Genomic DNA, 20,268 nt, shown 5'->3' with positions numbered 1-20,268 from the left:
GGAGATACTCAAAACATGGTTGTAGCTAGCCATGTTGTGTACATCAAAGTCAAAGTCGAAAGAAACAACAAATTATTTCATGAATCAGAAGGTCATTCTTGGGCGGAAATAATATGTTGTGATAGAGGAATTTGCTATAAAAAGGTCCGTTTCTTGTTCTTGGTGTCTCATACTGAAGCTGGCCTTATTATTTCTTTTCTACTATTTTAATACTCTCGCCCCTTCCTTCTTCTCCTCTACTCCCAAGGTCAAAGGGGTCGTCCTGGTGTGCCAGGCCTAGCCGGCATGCCCGGCCGCAGTGTGAGCGTGGGCTACCTGCTGGTGAAGCACAGCCAGTCGGAGCAGATCCCCATGTGTCCCGAGGGCATGAGCAAGGTGTGGGATGGCTACAGCCTGCTGTACTTCGAGGGACAGGAGAAGGCCCACAACCAGGACCTAGGTGACTCTTCTTCTTTTCTCTATAGATAATTAAGAGACACAACTTTTGGTTGTTTTTACATGGCTCTGCATATGGTAAAAGTTTAAATATTCACCACCTCACTGTTATGGAACAGACCTAAGATTCGAACAACACTTCTTTAGATATATTAATAACTACCATGATGAAAGCACAGTGAAATATGCACCGAAATAGGCACTCCCAGCCAAATGGCAAAATCTAATTGTTGATATTAGTGCTTATTAACCTTTTATTCTTAAAGCACCCCTTACCTGTATCTTCAGTATCGGTATCTTCAGCCCGCACTCACAACCACTATCTTCTGTACTGTACATATCATTGTAGTGTTGGAATATAACCTTCTGCTATCACATGCAATTACATTGTATGGTTTTTGTTTTCTCCTTGTTACTCCTTGACTCCTGGCAGGACTGGCGGGCTTGTGCCTGCCACGCTTCAAGATCATCCCCTATGTTAATAATTTAATTAACCACTGATTCTTGAGAAAGTGGCTAAAACAGGTTGTAATGTTGACAGAAAAAAAAAGTGAATTACACAATTATATGGTATATCCTTGTTGACTAAGGTCTTGGCTTTTTCAGAAATGCACAAGGCCAATCTCCCCATTTTGTATTTTTTTTTCAGAAATCAGGCTTTTCTCTGATCACACCTTGTTTTTTGTCAACACTGCCAGACACAATTAAAAGTAATTAAAATTGTATTGATTTGGTTGCATATGTATCTGGAGTTTTTAAGTGATTATGTGTATTTTTTGGTTCACACATATGCCTTTAAATGTTGAAAATTCACTTTTGTTCTATTTTAATACTGTTTCATGTGTTCTAATTTTAAAATATGTACCGTCATACGATGCTTACTTAACGCCTAAATAGAACAAACAATTTTTTGTAATTTCACAAATATTCCTGTAGGCTTAAATTGGCTATTACTTTGATAATTCAACAACTCCTAAGGAAAATGTTGTAAGCACATTCATTTAAAATGTCCAAAACTCCTTCTTACGGTGGTGACTTAAGAACTGACGGTGGTGACAGTAATCTGAGAGTGGTGAAAGTGGCCTAATTTGTACCTGCATTTAGCAAAATAAATAGCCCTCTCAAGTCAATGGCATCTTGCATAAACACTTAATGTTTGTGTGTGCACAGTATGTTTGTACATGTGTTTTTTCTTCATTAGTTAGATTATCTAGGAAGTAGGCCACTGGTTCTTGAAAATATGGCAGGTTTTAAGTTGTTCAAATCCAAAATATAGAGGTGTATTATCATAGATGTAGGTCTTGGCTGTGCAGTGAATGTGTTGCCCAAGCTCCCCATGTTTAACATTTTTCTTTCTTTCTTTCTTGTTTTGTCAACAGCGGCAGACAGAATTAGAAGTAAAAACATATGTTTACTGTATTAAAGTGAATTACTTTAACAATTCAACATAACTGTAGATACTTATTGTATGCATATTCCTAAAACATGTCAAAAACATATAAAACGTGTGTTTTTTGGTGAACTCCATCAGATGTCACCACCGTCAGGTTTTCTGACAAAAAAACCTCCAAATGCACCTCAGTGGTGGCTAGAGTATCATTTTGGATCACAATTATTACTAAAATGCCTAGTAATGTTTCATTAACCAGCACAATTTAGTAAAATATGGAACAAGATGATGAGCGGAACAAAATCTGACGGTGGTGACATCTGACGGTGTGAGACAAAAAAACACTCTTTTACATATTATGCATTGTTTGTTCACATTAGCCACTTAATTTTCGCTCTGTTTCTTGGGTGCTTTATACCTTTTCTGAGAAAGTATATATTAATTAACATTAATGTAATATAATACTATTAAAACATCCAACGGTGTTGACAGTTTATGGTTGGGACAGTTCCAGTATCCAAACAAATTAACAAATTTAGGACAAAATAGTAAACCTTCAGGAGCTTCAGTGATGGTGAAGTATGCAGTAGACATAAAGGTTTGAAAAGGGGTCCTCAGTAATGAAAATGACCTTGTGCATACCTGATTTTATTGTCTTTTAGAAAAAAACTGACGGTGGTGACCAATATGCTGGACACATTTTGAGCAATCAGAAAATAATAGTAAATATTGTTTTACATGCACTATGTGCACATCTGTAGAACCACTTTAATATGGTCTTCCACATCATGGTGATATTGTTCAATTCTGTTAGTGATTTTTTGTATTTTAAGTCAATTGAAATGATGATGCCAGTCCTTGGGACAGGCGTTTTTACAGGGTGTGGACAGGTTTATAGCCATGAAAAGTAATAAAATTACACTTAAATATTTCAAACAACTGTGTATTTGTGTAACAGACCCCTTGGCCATTACCTGGATTCATTTTGTTCGTGAAAATTTAGTTGATTTTCAACAGAATTAGCATTTTACTGCTGGGACATGTTTTTGCCAAACTTTCAAGAATCGGTGTAACATGATTTTGTTTCTGTTTTTCCTTTGTTTCTTCCTTGATAACTCTTAACCCCCGGCAGGTCTGGCGGGCTCGTGCCTGCCGCGCTTCAAGACCATCCCCTTCATCTACTGCAACCCCAACGACGTGTGCTACTACGGCAGCCGCAACGACAAGTCCTACTGGCTGTCCACCACCGCCCCCATCCCCATGATGCCCGTGGAGACCGAGGAGATCCGGCCCTACATCAGCCGCTGCTCCGTCTGCGAGGCGCCCTCCGTGGCCATCGCCGTGCACAGCCAGGACACCAGCATCCCGCCCTGCCCCGGGGGATGGAGGAGCCTGTGGATCGGATACTCCTTCCTCATGGTAAGGACTAGGAGGGAGAGAAAGAGGGGAATAGCTGTCCATAGCTGAATACCTGTCATCATCTGGAGAGTCAGAAAACTGTGCACTAACACGGTTGATTGTGAAGTCGTTTTATTTCGCTAGAATCATCCTTTTGAGGGAAAACCAAGTGTACGCATCTTATAGCGCTAGTAAATGATGTGCTTTAACTTTTAATTCACTCGAGAATCTGATGGAAGAAAGACTACAGAATAAAAGATATTTAATGGTGTAGTGCAGGGGTGGGCAAACTATGGCACTTTCTTGCTGCCCACCACAAAGTAAATAAGCATAAGCTTTGTTTTAGAACTATTGCCTTTGCCATGTTTTCTAGTTGCTTAATTAAGAATTTTGGAAGCTTAATTTTTCAGTATTTGATTCGTTCAGTAGTCTGAAATTGTTACCAAATTCTGTCAGTTTGCAGAAAATCCCTTGTTAGTATCGATACATAAATAAAACCAATTTGTGCCATTTCTCTTAATATGATCTTAATTTTGATGAGTTAAATGAGTTAAATGAAATCCCAGCTCTTGCTTTGTCCAGAGCCAAAGACTTTGAGATAATGAAGATGAGATGAGCTACACTAGCGCAAAACCCAACGTTTTTTTATAACCTCCATGACAAGGTCCTTTTGTTAGTCTCTCCTCAAGCCACGATTGTGTCCCATACAAGCATGGCTAATTTGTGCACCTCATCCCTCCACTGCTAGTTCTTGGAATGCATTCATTCTTGGAAAAGCTCTTTGAAGTAGCAATTTGAGTTAATGGGATGAAATGAAGTTGTGCTCAATCTCTTCATGTTAAATTTGTCTCAGTTTGTCACATGGCATGCTGTTACTTTTTTAAGTGTCAAGGTTTATTGTAATGGGGGTTCATATCATATTTTATAGGAAACTACACAACGTACACAACATAGCCTTTCCAGGAATAGTCACATGTCCCTGATTCTGGCTAACCCCCTCTCTCCTCTCTCCCTCTCTTAACACACTTGGGCAGGAGACGAGGGTAGAAGCCAGTCTCTGGTGTCTCTGTGCTCATGTTACTTTTTTCCACCAGAGGCATTTTTACTTCAGTCCCTAAGTGTCTATGTGCTACACATATATGCTACTGTATGCTTGTTACTGATTAATGTCCTCTCTCTCTGCTCTCTCTCTGCTCTCTCTCTCTCTTTCCCCCCTTCTCAGCACACTGGTGCTGGAGACGAGGGCGGCGGCCAGTCCCTGGTGTCTCCGGGCTCCTGCCTGGAGGACTTCCGCACCACCCCCTTCATCGAGTGCAACGGCGTCAAGGGCACGTGCCACTTCTTCGCCAACGAGTACAGCTTCTGGCTGACCACCATCGACCAGGACTTCCACAGCTCGCCCAAGAGCGAGACGCTCAAGGCCGGACAGCAGCTCGGCCGCCTCAGCCGATGCCAGGTCTGCATGAAGAACCTGTGAGGAATCCGGAGGAGGCAACCAGCGTTGGATGTCTCAGTGTCCATCAACGCAAACTTACACACGCAAACACTCATACTACACACACATACACACACACACACACACACACACACACACACACACACACACACACACACACACACACACACACACGCTGACTATTGTGTATCGCATCCTGTTTCCACCGTCCAAAGAACACACATGCATACACACACACACACCCACACACTCACACAGACACACACCAGTGTTTTAGCACCATTTGTGTATACTTGTGCCTTATGAGAACTCTCTCACACACACACACACACACACACACACACACACACACACACACACACACACACACACACACACACACACACACACACACACACACGATGCCTATACATATGCCATTTGTGTATACTTGTGCCTTAAGAGAACTTTTGCAAGTGTATCAACCACTTTTCCATCAATGCCGTCCCCTAAGAAAAAATGTATGTAAAAATGTCACAATTTTTTTTTTAACTTTTTTATTATGATTATAATTGAAAATGGTGCTTCCTGTCTAACTTATTACCTCAGCTATGTATTAAATTGATGATTTTGAATAACCACAAAGAAATACAGCTGAAACCAAAGATGCTCGTATGTATGCACTGCTTTTCATGTTGCCTTACCCGTTTTATCTAAAGGAATCTTTCCACATTGCTCCTTTTCATGCAGTCGCTGTATAGCAACAGTGATCCACTTGTAGACTTCAGTGACCTTCAGGACAAACGTTCACAGATGGACAGAATGACCTTTAGACATTAAATTGTGCATTGCCGGAGTTGAGGAAATGGGTCATTTAAGGTTCCGAATACAACTGTAAAAGTTAGAGTATTAAGAAGTAGCCTTCCGATCTTAATTATATTTTTATAACTAAATTAAGGCTAGCTCTAGCTAGGCTCCTGGTCAAAGCAGTCTTTGAAGTACAGTAGACGAAAATGATAAACAGGATGCAAGAGATTGTTTCCAGGTCGTTTTGGAGGCATTTCAGCAAATGCCTGGGTTCACTTGGTTGCATTTTGCTCTGAAATCAAGAATTTGAAAGAAAGATATCAGAACCTCCCTACTCCGGCTATTCAGTCTGTTATGCTTTCTACTAATCTGCTCCGAGTTTCAAAGTCCAGTACTCATTTTAAAGCCGTAAAATATACAGTACATTTCGTAATCCACGTCCCCTACATTGCTTGTATTGTTGCGTATGAGTAAAAGTGTTTTTTTATTATTATTATTACTATATAAATATAAGTTCCATTGTAGTCCACTACGCTGTAGATCTGATCTGGGCTTCTAACAATTTCATCATTTACGTACTTTTACACAAATTGCACTGATCCGTTTCTTCTTTGTTTATTTCTTGAGGTCACACTAAGAATACACGTGGTGTGATTACAACAGGTAGGCCCAAAAAGTATATATTTCACCATAGACAAGTATTGTTAATGATTATTGTAGAAGGAGCTTTGTTGTCTTCTTTGAGTTTAAAACCTGAATGCAATCCAGCATAACTAAAGTATGTAATGTGCCTACACATATAAATTAAAGCTTTGGGTGCTCTCACAGTAATCGGACTACTCCAAGCTTCAACCCAACGTGTGGTATTAGGCCTGACATACTGTACATATGTGCATCTTGTGTGTGTGTGCATGTGCCAGCAGTGATTTCTAAGGAAAGACAGTGGACTCCTAAAGTCAGTGTGCTTTCCCAAGACAGCCATAAACATCTGGCCTGCAGGTCTTGCATTGGTTAACCCTTTCCTGGGTGCCTGGATTGTGCTAGCCTGATCTTACCATCCCCATGTCCTTATTTTGTAATTTGGGTCCAGGCCTGCATTATTCAGAAGCAATTACAGATGTTAGGGGTGAACTCTGGTGAAATTTGAAATGATTCCATGTGATATTATTACCCAAACTCAAGCTGACAGAGCTCTAATGCCAGGTTTGTATTTTTGCAACTATTGCTCAACAGTCTCAACATCAATCATGTAGAGTTGTGTTCTTGTGTACATTGATCAGGTTGAATTAAAAGTGCCCAGAAACAATGATGCCACAACATTCTGTGTATTTTTATTTGATTTGTTTCTACTTGTAAATTGAAATTTGTTTTTAATGGCACATACAGTACCTGTAATCTGTTCCTGTGGCTGTTTATGATGTGTAATTATGTGGGGTATATTTGAGTGCTACCTTATGAGTATGTGTCAAATGTTAGTGTACTACTTGAATAACAACAAAATACATGCTTTTTGTTTGTTAGGATTTGTGTCCCTGTGGCTTTGTTTATTTCAGTTATTCCATAACATATTTCTGCTGATTTGATAGTGTACTGTATATTGCCAGAAGTTCACAAAACAGGTTAAACAAGTTCAACTGATGCACACTCTGCACATTGACTCAATGATGTTCTCTATATTAAGGACAAACTGTTCCAGGTGGTCTTCCACACCACTGCCTGATGTAATATGACATGTGCCCTTGAAAGTCAGCTTGTTGAGTCCAGGACCCAATTTCAATACAACACAGAAAAGGGCTAGTACAGTGCATTCCCGAATCCACCCACTCCCCTACCATCAGGTGTACGCTTCCAAACTTGATAAACACTCAACCCTCTTTAGTTTACAGCAGGGGTGGGGAACCTATGTCTCAAAGGCCGTTTACGGCCCTTGAGGCATTCTTATCTGGCCCCAGACATAATTTCAATGTTATGCAGTTTCACATGAAGTATGTTAGAAATGTTAGAAATTACATTCGCAATACTATTAAGATACTGTATTTTCAGGGGACCTAGTGAAGGTGGGGTCTGTTGAAAAGGTGGCCGCCCTCAATATAGGCCTAAAATGAAGAGGGAAATCCTGGTTTGTGTTCATAGTACGGCCCTAGGAGGGCTTCATAAAATTTGAAGTGGTCCCTAGAATGGAAAAGGTTTCCCACCCCTGGATTACTGTTACATACTTGTGGCCTCTAGTCAGGGCTCCAGAGTGCGACCAATTTGGTCGCACATGCGCCCATTTTTTTCCATAGTGCGCCTAAAAAATATTTTTAGGCGCACCGGTGCGACCAGCCATCAGTAGAACAAAATGAATTGCCAATGCTAAACACCCGTTTTAATGGCCATACAATTAATAGTCATTCTGCAGTAGGCCTACTGTAACTGGCCCATCACACAATAAAACGTGTCAATGCGTCATTCAACTCCGCTGAACTATCTTTCTCCCCCTTCCTCTCGCTGAGGCAGCCCGATGTTTCAGAATAAAATGTTCGACTTCGCTAAACTATCCGAGTTCACGTGTGCTCGCGAGTTTGTGTTCTCAACCAGGGGAGTTTTGAAACGGACGAGGGGGTTACAATCACGGGGAAAAACGAGATGGCTTGAGGATATATTAAACATCGGCCACTGATCACATAAACGCAGACGGGTGCGCGGATAATAATGGTCCGCTTCAGCCGCGTGCAGAGCTGGCCATTCAACAGGTGACACGCTGTCGGGACTTCTATGAGAGTTATTTGATAGCGACTCCAAACTGCCTATCTGTCGTTCATGCACGTTGAGACAGCACGAGAGAGTGAGCGCACAAAATTGTGCTGTCCTGTCGTAGTGCTAGCTAAGATACCACAATCATCATGCAAAGGGAAAGCGCTAAAAAATGGGGAAATACAAAACCCAATTCACCTCGGATACCACTGTAAACACAATGGTCCGTTTCAACCGCGAGGAGAGCTGACCAAACAACAGGTGACAGGCTAGTCTCTCGGGACTTCAGTGAGAGTTTTTTGATGGCGACTCCAAACTGAATATCTGTCGGCAAGCCATCGTTCATGCACCTTGAGACAGCACGAGAGCGATAGGTGGGAGAAGCGCTCACGAAATTGTGCTCTCGTGTCTGTTCATAGCGCAGCTACGATACCCAATCATCATGCAGAGGGAGAGCGCTCAAAAATGGGGAAATAGTCTACAAAACCCAATTCACCTGTAAACATAGGCTATTAGTGTCTAATGATTTAAAAAATCATGACATTTTTAACAGGGTTTGAAAAATATCTATCTATCCATCCATCTATCTATCTATCCATCTATCCATCCATATCTGTGCTTGTGTGTAGCCTTATTGCTGAAAATTAAAGCTTAGGCTAGCTTAGGCCTACTTGTAGCCAGGACGTGGTAGTTATGTAGCCTACTGTCATGTCTTTTGAGGAGCACATTTGGAAGACTAGCCTCTAGCACATGGAAGGCTCCAGGTCTTTTAAAATAATAATAATTTCATTAATTATTATTCTTTTTCTTATTCTTATTCTTCTTATTATTATTATATTATAAGGCCTATTGCTTTTTTATTAGCCTATTATTATTATTATTATTATTATTATTATAAAGCTGGGGTGCGTGCGTGCGTGCGTGTGTGTGTGTGTTGGGGGGGTGAACATTTGGGTGCACCTAAATTTTGTGCTGGTGCACCTAAAAAAAATTTTTAGGCGCACCAGTGCAACCAGTGCAAAAAGTTAGTCTGGAGCCCTGCCTCTAGTGCAGCATCAGAACGTATCCACTTTATAATCCACCAGTCACACAGGTGCTGCGATGCTACCATTGGATTGCACACCGGATGACCGGATATCCGGTTGTGCTGCAGTGATGACCAAAGATTTCAACGGTGACCATTAGCCAGAATTAGTAGAGTGGAAATTCTGAGCACAAAATTATATGAAATGGGCAGGACTTGATGAGGTGGATTGGGCATGTCTGTAGTCTGTACCCTCACCAGTGTTGCCACCTGCCCTGGTTTTACCTTATTGCCTTATTGTTTTTAACAGTGGACTCTGGATAAAGGGCATTGCTTATCAGCAAGGCTCAAGTGGATTGTCGAAATGTCCAGGGATGAATGTAAAGCTAGTTCCTCCTATCCTTTTGAGGGCTTTTACCAATTCAAATATCCCTATCGCAAATGAGATAATGACATTTGGATTGCTGTCAATGATGATAGAAGTTCAATTCAATATCTTGCAAAAGCATAATTCAAAAGGAAGTTTTCTGATTTACAATCAACCCCCCCCTTGCTGTGCTTAGGCTGACCCGGGGAAAACTTCTCCAGAGGTAGGGCGTCAGCAAAGTGCGAGGCCACAAGCAGAAGTAGACCACAGGAGTTTGGATAATGGAATGGATCAACTGCTCCTCTGCAGACAATTTGGCTACAGATGGCTGATATCACCTGCATAGATAGAGAGCACATATGGGATTTCCAGCTGCAAAACATATGCATAAAAGAATTGAGGTGTGTAGCACAAAACATCTGCTCTGCGTTTAACAGTTATTTCTCCTTCCAAAGACCTTTAAGTGCCAAGAAGGTAGCTTGGCAAGTTGCCTTTGCTTAGCTGTTTTATTATTCAAAGTATTTTTAAACATCCTCAATCAAGCATGAAGTGTTTGCAAAGGATAAACACTACAATTTTCTCAAGGATTCCCCACGGGTTGTTTAATTTCTAGGATTGGATTTTAAAAAATGTCCTTCAGAAAAATGTCTTTGTAATACGCATTATATCCATATTTGTAATTGTTAAAGCATTCCCTTACAGTTCCATGATAATAGTTTTGCCGGTATACTTGATTTATGCTTAGTACATGACCCCATAACTCCTAGTAGCTGTACATAACCAGTCAATTCGAGACTGTCATGGAATTGAATATACTTATGAGAATGAAAAAAAATATTTTATAGAGCTAGTGAAAAAATCTACCAGCGTCTCTTGAGCAAAGTACAAGCATTTATTGTGATACATTGCATGGATAAAACTTTTTTTGAAAAACATGTTTTATTTCCATATTTCAAGCAATTTTTTACTGTTCATTTAAAAAAACCTTTTTCCTCAAAATAGGAAAGTCATTCAGTGTCATCTCATATGCAGGCCCTTTTAAGTGCTTTCTAGTCCCTTAACATTCAACAAGAAAAGTACTTCAGTGACTGATTGGCAGCGTGTCTCATTTATACACAAGTCTGCTTTGTTTCTTTTTTTCTCTCCACAATACTGTTCTTAAGGCAAAAAAACTAAATCTTATGAAATGTGCACTTATTTCTTCAATTTCATTTCCACTACACAGAAATAAAGACAATGTCTCTTTTTTCAAACATGTCCATGATGTGATTATTTCAACAGTCTGGAGGTGCGACAGTAAAGGCATCGTCAATGTTCTGTTTACAGTGGCAAAATACTCGCAACACCAGTCCTCAAGCACTCTGTGATTGACATGTACGCATCAGTCAGAAAGAAGCAGGTCTTTCAACTGACGCTAATCCCTCGATCCTCATCGGCAACCAAAATACAATCCTAAACCATGGCATTGCCATTTACATGTACACATCAACCAGATAGCAAGCCGGTCTTCAAACCTGAGAGGAAGCCAGTGGTTCTTAATCTCCACCCCCCGCCCCCGCCCCCCCCCAGACAACTCCCAACCCATGACTTGAAATGGGGACCAAAACATTCTTATTTTGATTTGGCGTAATTATAATGTTCTGAAGAATTTTTTTTGTGACAACCTCAACACAATCAAAATTCCGTGGACCCCCTCCTATTTCTGACGCACCCTCAGGGAGTGCCCGCACCCCAGGTTAAGAACCACTGTAGTAAACCCTCAGCTTTGGCAACCTCTTTCATTACGCCCAACTGAAATTCCGCACAATGGCTTTTGATTTGTGACTCGACCCTTGTCTTTGAACATGATAGTCAACCATCAGCTTTGGCAACCACCTGTCCCATGTTACATCCAACTGAAATTCCTCACAATGGCTTTTGATTGGTGACCCGACCCTGGTCTTTGACCCTGATGGTCAAAATCAGATTCGCCAAGCTGTCCCACATTACATCCGACAAAAAAACGGGTTTTGATTGGTGGCCTGACCCTGCAGGACCCTCCCCCCATCCCTCCAGCCAATCCCTAACAGCAGCCACCCTTAGTGCTCTTGCTGGGTACCCTGCACTCCTCCAGGTCCACGGTGGAGGGCTCCCCCTGGCTCCTCTTCTTCAGGATGGAGGGCAGCACCATGTCGAAGATGGTCTCGAACAGCGTGTCCACGTTGTAGCCCGTCTTGGCGCTGGTCTCGAAGCAGAGACGCTCGGCAGGCGGGCACGCGCGGTCCTCCATGCCCTTGTAGCGCAGCACGCGGCTGTACAGCGCCCGGGCGTCCTCCTGGCTCACCTGCTTCTGGACCGGGGCCGAAGTGTCACCAGTTCCTTCTCCTTCTCCTCCTCCTCCTCCTCCCAAACCTCCACCTCCGGTGGGCTGGAGCTCTGTGCCAAGTCCCTGCTGCTCCGCCTGCGTCTGGTGCCCTGCTCCATCCTGGTTGGTCGGGTGATGGTCTGAGCCGCGATGGTGGGAGCCCGAGTCGGTGAGGTCGGCCTTGTTTCCCACGATGGCGTAGATGCAGTCCCCGTTGGCGGTGTCGGTGAGCGACAGGAAGCGGTCCTCCAGCTCGGCCAGCGTCTGCCAGTTGGTGACGTCGTAGGTCAGGATGACGGCCGAGGCCCCCCGGCAGTACATGGAGCCCAGCCCGTGGAACTGCTCACGACCTGAGGAGAGGAGAGGAGGGGAGGAGAGGAGAGAGAGAAGAGTTTTCCACTTACCAATGTTATCCACTAGACACTTTTTCAATTTTTTCTAGCTTTTTTATCTTTATCAAGAACAACAAGAACGAATACCACCCTTGCCCCCACACCCTTCAAAAAATAATTTCATACTCAAGCAATTCAAAACATTACGCACCACGCACACATATATATAAAAGAGGAAATGAAATGACAAAAAGGTCTGTTGGGACTAATAGTAGTGATGGGTATCCATTTCTCACCAACTCAGGTCTACTTCCTCCATTGCGAAGCAGGGTAGGAAAACACTAAAAGAAACTATACTAAGGCTGAGAAAAATAGGGAAATGGCACAGAAGACTAATACCACATAATCACATTAAATGCAGACACATCTAAATATCCTGTGAAATATGTAACTTCGATAACTGAAATATGACCATTTAATATGCTGTAAAAATCTAATGCGGGGAACATGCATTTGTGTACTGTAGACATTGTGCCCTTCAAACAAGACTAAGTTCATTCGCTATTCAGTTTCCCTAAAGCCGTGATTCTCATTATGTGGACCAGGGCCCACTGGTGGGCTGCAAAGGTATTCCAAGTGGGCCTTGAAACCATTTTCAAAAATAATCCCAAAAATATTTATGCGGGTGTGTTACTGCAGTGCTGACCAGTTATTTGATTTGTATTATCTATTTGTTCAGAGGTAGGCCATGTACAGTAACATTAGTGAAAATGTCAATCAGGCCCCAAGTTTTAAAAAAAAAAGGTTGGGGGAACTCTGCCCTAAAAGCAGAATTGTGTCTTCAAACTTAAGTCAAGACTGAAGTGACCTGAAAACTGGACAGTGCGCCAGCAGCCTATGTAGGACTGAAGAAGGCTCAACTGCCGCTACGCGTGGGCAATTTTAAAGTCCTTAATGGACATGTCATAATAATAAAGACATTTCTAACTATACTTTTTGGAGTGCCTTGGTGAAGAAAAGTTTTTTTCTCTTTTCAAGCAACTTTTTAGCCTATGTAGGACTATTATGGACTGAGAATCTACTATATGATTTTGGAAATGTTATTTAAGGATGGAAAACCACAACAAGTTGCTTAGAGTAAGCCATCCCATACGGAAAACATGGTAAAGAACTATATATGCCATGGATCTACTCGCTTTTTGGCGTTTTCTCATAGTACAGAATTAATATATGAACAAACATTATATGAAGCATACAAAGAAAGTAATTTTATCATTCACATCTGTGAATGACATAATTTGTACTTTTCTCATACAGAATTATTAGGTTACACTAGTATGAATAAAGGGGCCACTTTCAAGAGTAAATTTACCAAAATTTATATCCGTATTCACAGTCATGCAAAAATCTTGTGAAATTTGTAAAAAACTTGTAAAACTTGTGTATGATTTTACAATATCCTTTCTATGAAATACCATGCAAGTGCAAAGATCTACACACAATACGATTACGGGCCCACAGAGAGGCAATGCGATAGAGCAATGAGACAGCAGATACTTGCTACATGGATGGAGACATAAGAATGTGTGTGTCCATGTAACTACCATCTGTTGTACCAGAATGCATGGCCAACCCATGGAAATCGGAGTTCCACACCGATGACATCACTTTAACACACTTCAGTCAAAACATGAATAAGCACGTCATTGTGTGGCAGTTCAGGCATTCAGCAAAAACGCAACACACATGCACACACAGGTAAGCATAGCAAAAAGCTGCTGAATGTGTTGTTTTGCACACAGGGAGCCCATTGTTGAGGAGGGGAAGCTTGTGAGGCGTGGGCCTGCATGGGCATTGGACATGGCCGTGTGCAGCCAGTCTGAGGGCCAGCCTTTGTGCAAACGTTTGACATATGAGGAGTATTTGTGTGTGTGTGTGTGTGTGAGAGCGAGCGAGTGAGCGAGTAGAGAGAGAGAGAGAGAGAGAGAGAGAGAGAGAGAGAGAGAGAGAGAGAGAGCAGAGAGAGAGAGAGAGAGAGAGAGAGAGAGAGAGAGAGAGAGAGAGAGAGAGAGAGAGAGAGAGAGAGAGAATATGCTTGTGTTTCCTCAGATGCCATCCTACCACTTCAGCCACACTAATGCCTGGATGGCACACACACTGTACACAGGAGACAGTGCTCCATCAAAATAGGCCGATTTGTCCAGTAAATTGTTAAGACAGCCCTAGCCAAAACCTTAGCCCTTGCACCATAACACTAACCACTGACCAAAGAGCAGTTTGGGTAGTACCTCGGTTCACACCAGCCGGCTCACTTCAACCTCAACCAGTGTGGCGGCCCAACAACAGCAACACCAGCAGCAGCAGTAGCGGTGTCTGGAGGGATTTAAAAGGCTTCCTAAACGGAGAGGCACTCCACCCTGCCACCTCGGCCACATAAATGCCTGGACGGCGCACACAGGACAGGAGCCGCCTCAATTCAACCTCAGCCAGCATGACCCAACAACAACAACACCGACGGCAGAAAGAGCAGTAGGAACAGCGGTAGCAGCAGGGCTGTCTGGACGGCTTTAAAAGGGTCTCCAACTCTCTAAAGCTTGGAGCGCCAAAACAAGAGTGAATGGGAATCAAAAGGCAGTGAAGGGAGGAAGGTGGCTGGGTGGTTCTGAGTCTCGAACAAGACTAGCTCTTTTGTTAGTGGCCGTTTTTGTTTTTTGGGATCCAAGAAAGACCCTTTTTTGTTTCAGTCAGATCCCAAATGTGTAGTAGAAGCTCGAGGCTGCTGGTTTTTAAGAAGGCTGAGGAAGTCAAGAGGTGCTTAGCTAGCACTGAAATATGCTGTGCAGGCTCTATGCTGTGCAGGCTCTGTCATACATACACACACAGACAGACATACAGACACACAGACAGACACACGTACAGATAGAAAGAGAGAAAACAGGATGTGACAAGTGGGAGAAAGTGCAATGTCATTGACCCACGCCCACACACACACACTGGCCACTCGGTCTGGCTGCCTGCCGTTCCATGCACTACGTGCTACCTCTGCGTGTCCCAATAGTAGTGATAGGCATGTGACAAGGGGGTGACATTGCCTCAGGAGCACAAATCAGACTTTGACATCACACTTCCACAGGAAGCCATCCATGTGAACGCATGGTGTCAATTCACTCGTAGTAGCACGATAATGGTGTATGCCAGAAGCATGACTGAAGGCCTGATGCAACACGTGTTTTGCTGACTTCATGCTGTAACAAGTAGTGCCAGTCATTGTGAGTGGGTTGTGTTCTTTAAAAATGCCAATAGTGTACTTTGTATACTCCATCACCCAATGATGGGCAACCGGGATTCAGAAGCTAGAATCCAGCGCCACATAGTCCAAAAAAAAAAACCTGTCAATTTGGGCAGGTAAAAGCTGGTAATTTGGAATAGGCTATATTAGATTGTAACATCTGAATCCAGGCTACCCATCACTGCCGTCACTCAGCATTTGGGATGATTCACATTTAAACTTTCTCCTTTCTGGTTGACATATTATGTGTAGACTTTTCAGATTCATAGAAAGCCACAAATGAATGTGAATGAATTCCCAGTTGGACCAGGTCCAAAACCACTGAAATAACTCTTGGTCATTAATAGGGATTAGACGTCATTGTTGTGCCAATCACACAATCACAATAACCTCCAACCATAACAATAGCAGGCCTATAATCCAGATATTCAGAAGAGTGCATTGCATGTGCCAATAGCAGTGTTGCCTCGTTTACAGTGACCCTCCTTTACTTTGAAGTTTCTGATGCCCTTTTCCCTTGAAGAGCACCTGCACTACACTTGATTGAGACCCAAGGCAGCGCTCTCCCTCCTCTCTTCTTTAAAAAGAAAGGGTGCATAGCATGCTCGATATTCAGCTGGTAAGTTACAGGTGATGAAACTACACATATTTGGGGCCAAAAGGTGCATGTTTTCTGATACTTTTTGGTTGTAAGGTGGTGGCCTTCATTTTTTCAACAGCACCATGCCTGTAACAGCTCTCATGACTTGCTATTTATTTAGACCAGTGGACTCAGTGCTGTGACAATTGCACAATCCCAACATGCGCTCTCTTTTTCCGTTCCCCTTACCAAAGAAGAACAGAAACCAAAATAGTCTTTCACATATGGCATAAAGTCACTATTCACACATTGCACATTTGTGGACTGGCCATCTGCGACACACGCAATGATAAAAGAGCAGAGGACGTCATGTTGTTGCCCCATTGGGCACACACAAATCATACCACAACAGTCCAAGGCATTCATGTCCTGTTACGATGTCTGTGGTAGTGTCCAGGATGTTCACTTTTTTGTAGTTTATTTGACAGGGACAGTGCAGAGCACAGTGCCACGACAAAGTCATGACAGCATGTGTGTATGTGGTACATAAACTATTTCTAGCCAGATTGAAAATTTGCAACCTCAGTCCCTGGTCAGGCTACCGAACGTATAAACATGTATTGTTCACCACACTGGGCACAAGTCGTATTGTTTCAGTTCAAAAGCGAACATTTTGGATTCAGCCTAGGTCTCTTTATCACTGGGAGCAACCACAACCCATTACCCTTTGGACGACTCATGCCATGAGTCACACTCTGTATATCTCCCCAAAGCAAGGCTGAAGGAGAACAATCCTCAGTTGAACAGCCAAAAAAGTAGGCTACATGTGTCACCACATATTTGCTATGCTGACTAATGTGGTCAATTTATATCCCAACCTACGTGAGAAAGATCTAGATTAGGAATAGGGGTTTTGTTCTACTCGTGCCGTCTCAGTAAGGCATGCACTATGTCTACAATCCTTATTTGAGCCACTCTAACAAAAACTAGATATGTGGTCCATCTAAATACAACCTTTACCCAATAAAGAGGGTAAAAACACATGAAGGTATTTTGTTGGACAAAAACGCCTTCAAGTTCAAAGCTACATAGCAAATGATCCAAGACTGAAGCGTTCTCATGTGTAGAGTAGGTCAACATGCCATACCACACCCTGACCCTGGCTAACCTCACTGACCTCCTGGGAAACTACCACGACCTGAGGGGGGGAGTGAGGGGATCTTAAGTCAAGTCTGGGACATTTTTATGATCATTATCAATATGCATGTCGCCTGTTCACAGACTTGTCATTTTTTTATGAGTGTTTACCTCTGCCATAAACTTCAAGTATTCCTAATGACTATAAATGTAACATTTTATGATCATACTGCATGGTCATGAAACAGCGTCCAACCAACATGCATCATATTGAGCGATTTCACTCAACAAAAGGACATAAAGCTTAGCCGATGAAATGTCTAATTTTTCCACTCATTGTGACAGGGTGCATTCACTCAGTTGTGAGAACTGTTATATAATTTGTTAGAAAAAAGTTCGATAATTTGTATTAGACAGCAGACCTTTAAGAGATTGAGGTCTGGCAATTTCACAACATATGGCGAAAGAAGGCCCAGCCATTTGCCAAGGAGTCACATGAAGTTCATCCCCCCTTTTTCCATGCATGTGTTATCTAGTGTTCACCAACCTAGAAGCAAACAACAATGAAAAGAACTGTGTGCAAGGAGCATTTCATGCTCACTGCCTGACGCCCCATATCAATGCCCTCTGGCTCGGGAACAAACAAATAAGACTGCTGTTAATGTTTGTCCAAGTTCAATGCTCTCTGTTTCTTGTTGTCATACACACAGCAGAATGAGGTCAGCTGCTTGACAAGAGTGCCCTTGGTTGGGTCTGGATCACGCTTAGGATTGCTGACCATCGCATTAAGCATAAACAACACACAGCAGCATGAACTTTCCACTTGTTTAAGCTGTTTTTTAGACATTGGTCTGAAAAGTGTGAGAAATACTTGCCTTAACATGGTAGGCCTAATATTGTCCTACTAGCCTATGTAGCCTGGCTTTAATATTAACACTGGACGGACACGACCAGTGATCTAAGGTGAATATGTCCTTCTCACTTCACCCACTTTGACCACCTAAGAATTTTTGAACTGTTATGAGCAGTGTTTGTTTGAAGGCATGAGACCTGCCTTGACTTGTGAGGCTTGATGCAGAGGTAATAAACCCACAACTGCCTCTCAAGTAACAATAAATTGGATTCCAAATCACAGGTGAATGTTAAAAAAAGTGAGTCCTGACTAAAAAAAATCTCTTTTTGATTATTCACAAAGTGCAATAGTCTGCCTATAAACAGTATGCTTGTTTCCCATAAGCCATTCCTTATGTCTATTTATAGGTGACCCATATAAAATTTGGGACGGAAACCAGCCATGTCCAAAAGACACTTCCAAATTCTTGCCAGCTTCAGGAGTGAGTGTTTTTAAAGTTTGTAGCCTAGCACAGTCTTGTCCTGTTGTTGAGTGGCCTAGTCAAGTCACGAGGTCCTTGTCAACTCAACAACAGGTAGATACTTAGAACTACTCCTTTGGCTAATCTCTCACATTTAAACACAGTAAACAGCACAGAGGAGCAGAGGCAGAACACAGCGGCTAACAAAGAATAGCCAAGTGGCGTGAAATGTCACAGGCCCTTCTTACTACTTTTCTTGCACCTTATTGAAAATGGTTGTTTACCAGCGGTATCCCAGATGGAGATGTTATAGGGTCCCCATTGCTTCAAGAAGAATGCTCCGCCAACAGTGCTGATAGTGTCTTTGAATTTTCTCTCGGTGTATCGGTGTAGAAGCGAAGTCTTTCCTACGTTCATGTCACCAAGTATTACAACTTTCACGTCGGGCTTCCTCATCTTCCCTGGTTCAGGCATGGTCCTTGGCGTGACCCGCTGTTTCTCAGCGGCAGGTCAAGAAACTGAGCACTGTGCGTGGATCTCATTTAAAAACACCTTGATTTGAGGGACAATGCCAAGCTACTGAAACAAGTTTTTGAAGAACGCATGACGGCAGAACACGCGCGTACGCTATTCCACAACAAAGCTGCTACAAGTTAACAATCTTTCGCCGTCCAAACTCGAAACAAAGTATCTTTTGGAATGTTGAGCAACTAATTAGCCATCAACTGGTAGCACGGTTCTCTTCTGTCGCTGTTTCTTGAGCCGCGATGAGTGACGAAACAGGAACTTGCCTTCAAAGGAGGGGCCAAAACAAATCACCTGTAAACTACTCAGAATATCAATGTTACATGTCATGTCAAAAGCATGGGCAAGAAAACGGTCATTTGGTGTGTCACACATTCGTGGGACATTCGGGGACCGGACATGATGCTCAATGTAAAATAGTATGTTGCTGTTTATCAGGGTGTCTCTTCAAGAGTTCCATAGTTTACTTGCCAGCACTTGGAAAGTCAGGGGCTTTGTCCCGCTTTCTGATTGGCTAATCCAGGCGTTGGGTGATTCTCGGAGTTGACGGGTTTGGTTAGCTGTTGGCTGCTCCCAGCCCAGCTAAAGTTCCTTTGACCCATGATAAACCTAAAACGAGTAGTCGCTTTGGTTGGCGGTGTTGTGAATTGCCCTCATTTGATAGGTAAGAAGAACATGGTCGCGAGTCGTTTGTTGCATGGCTGTCATAGTCCCACGAGCTCAGAATAGCTGCCCAAATGCATTATTATGGAGCTTCACTCATCTGCATCGTTACTGTAGCCATTGCAGTGACTTTACATTGGCTCTGTCTGGGAGATGAAGGTATGACAGTCGAGAATAAGCAGCCCTCAATGAAACTGTAACTGTGGACATGTTAATAGTGGTCTGGTGTTAATTCTTTGGCAATGCACTGCTACTAGGGAAATGAACACTGTAGGCTACATTTCAGCAGGGGTAAGTTGCCAAAACATCTAGCAGCATGATTTACTAAAGGCTTGCTTTTTTGCGCTCACTGTAGTCGTAGGCCTAGGCTATGTCCATTCAGTGAAATGTATGTCTGGCTCAGCGTACTGTAAATCCCAAAACCTTGAGCGGACATGTTTTCATCGATGACGAGGTGCACCATGTTAGTGACGTTTTGAGGACCCAGTGGTGT

The 20,268-nt window shown here is 42.6% G+C and overlaps 2 protein-coding genes across 3 annotated transcripts in view; one reads left to right on the top strand and one right to left on the bottom strand.

Moving 5' to 3' along the window:
* Window positions 1-6,986, top strand: part of col4a2 (collagen, type IV, alpha 2) — a 105,836-nt gene extending 98,850 nt beyond the window's left edge. For both annotated transcript variants that reach the window (XM_063214209.1, XM_063214208.1), the window contains 3 exons: window positions 248-439; window positions 2,958-3,244; window positions 4,446-6,986. In XM_063214209.1, the coding sequence (XP_063070279.1) occupies window positions 248-439; window positions 2,958-3,244; window positions 4,446-4,700 (734 nt within the window). In that variant the 3' untranslated portion in view covers window positions 4,701-6,986. The remainder of the gene's footprint in view (window positions 1-247; window positions 440-2,957; window positions 3,245-4,445) is intronic.
* Window positions 6,987-10,321: 3,335 nt separating this feature from the next.
* On the bottom strand, window positions 10,322-19,831 carry rab20 (RAB20, member RAS oncogene family). The gene is made up of 2 exons (XM_063214212.1): window positions 18,872-19,831; window positions 10,322-12,286 (listed from the first exon to the last, which is right to left on the bottom strand). Exons 1-2 carry the CDS (start codon window positions 19,059-19,061, stop codon window positions 11,655-11,657), a joined length of 822 nt encoding a protein of 273 aa, XP_063070282.1. The 5' UTR covers window positions 19,062-19,831; the 3' UTR covers window positions 10,322-11,654.
* Window positions 19,832-20,268: the final 437 nt, after the last annotated feature.

This window comes from Engraulis encrasicolus, chromosome 13, assembly GCF_034702125.1.
Source record: "Engraulis encrasicolus isolate BLACKSEA-1 chromosome 13, IST_EnEncr_1.0, whole genome shotgun sequence".
NCBI lineage: Eukaryota > Metazoa > Chordata > Actinopteri > Clupeiformes > Engraulidae > Engraulis > Engraulis encrasicolus.
Note: the sequence above shows the minus strand (reverse complement) of the source record. Positions and strands in the feature narration are given on the sequence as shown.

What these genes read in the sequence shown, in the direction of transcription:
- rab20 (XM_063214212.1), bottom strand. Translation starts at nt 19,061, where the DNA reads ATGCCTGAACCAGGGAAGATGAGGAAGCCCGACGTGAAAGTTGTAATA. An exon ending in CTCCATCTGGGATACCGCTG is followed by an intron (nt 12,287 to 18,871) that starts GTAAACAACCAT and finishes TCCTCTCCTCAG; the next exon opens with GTCGTGAGCAGTTCCACGGG.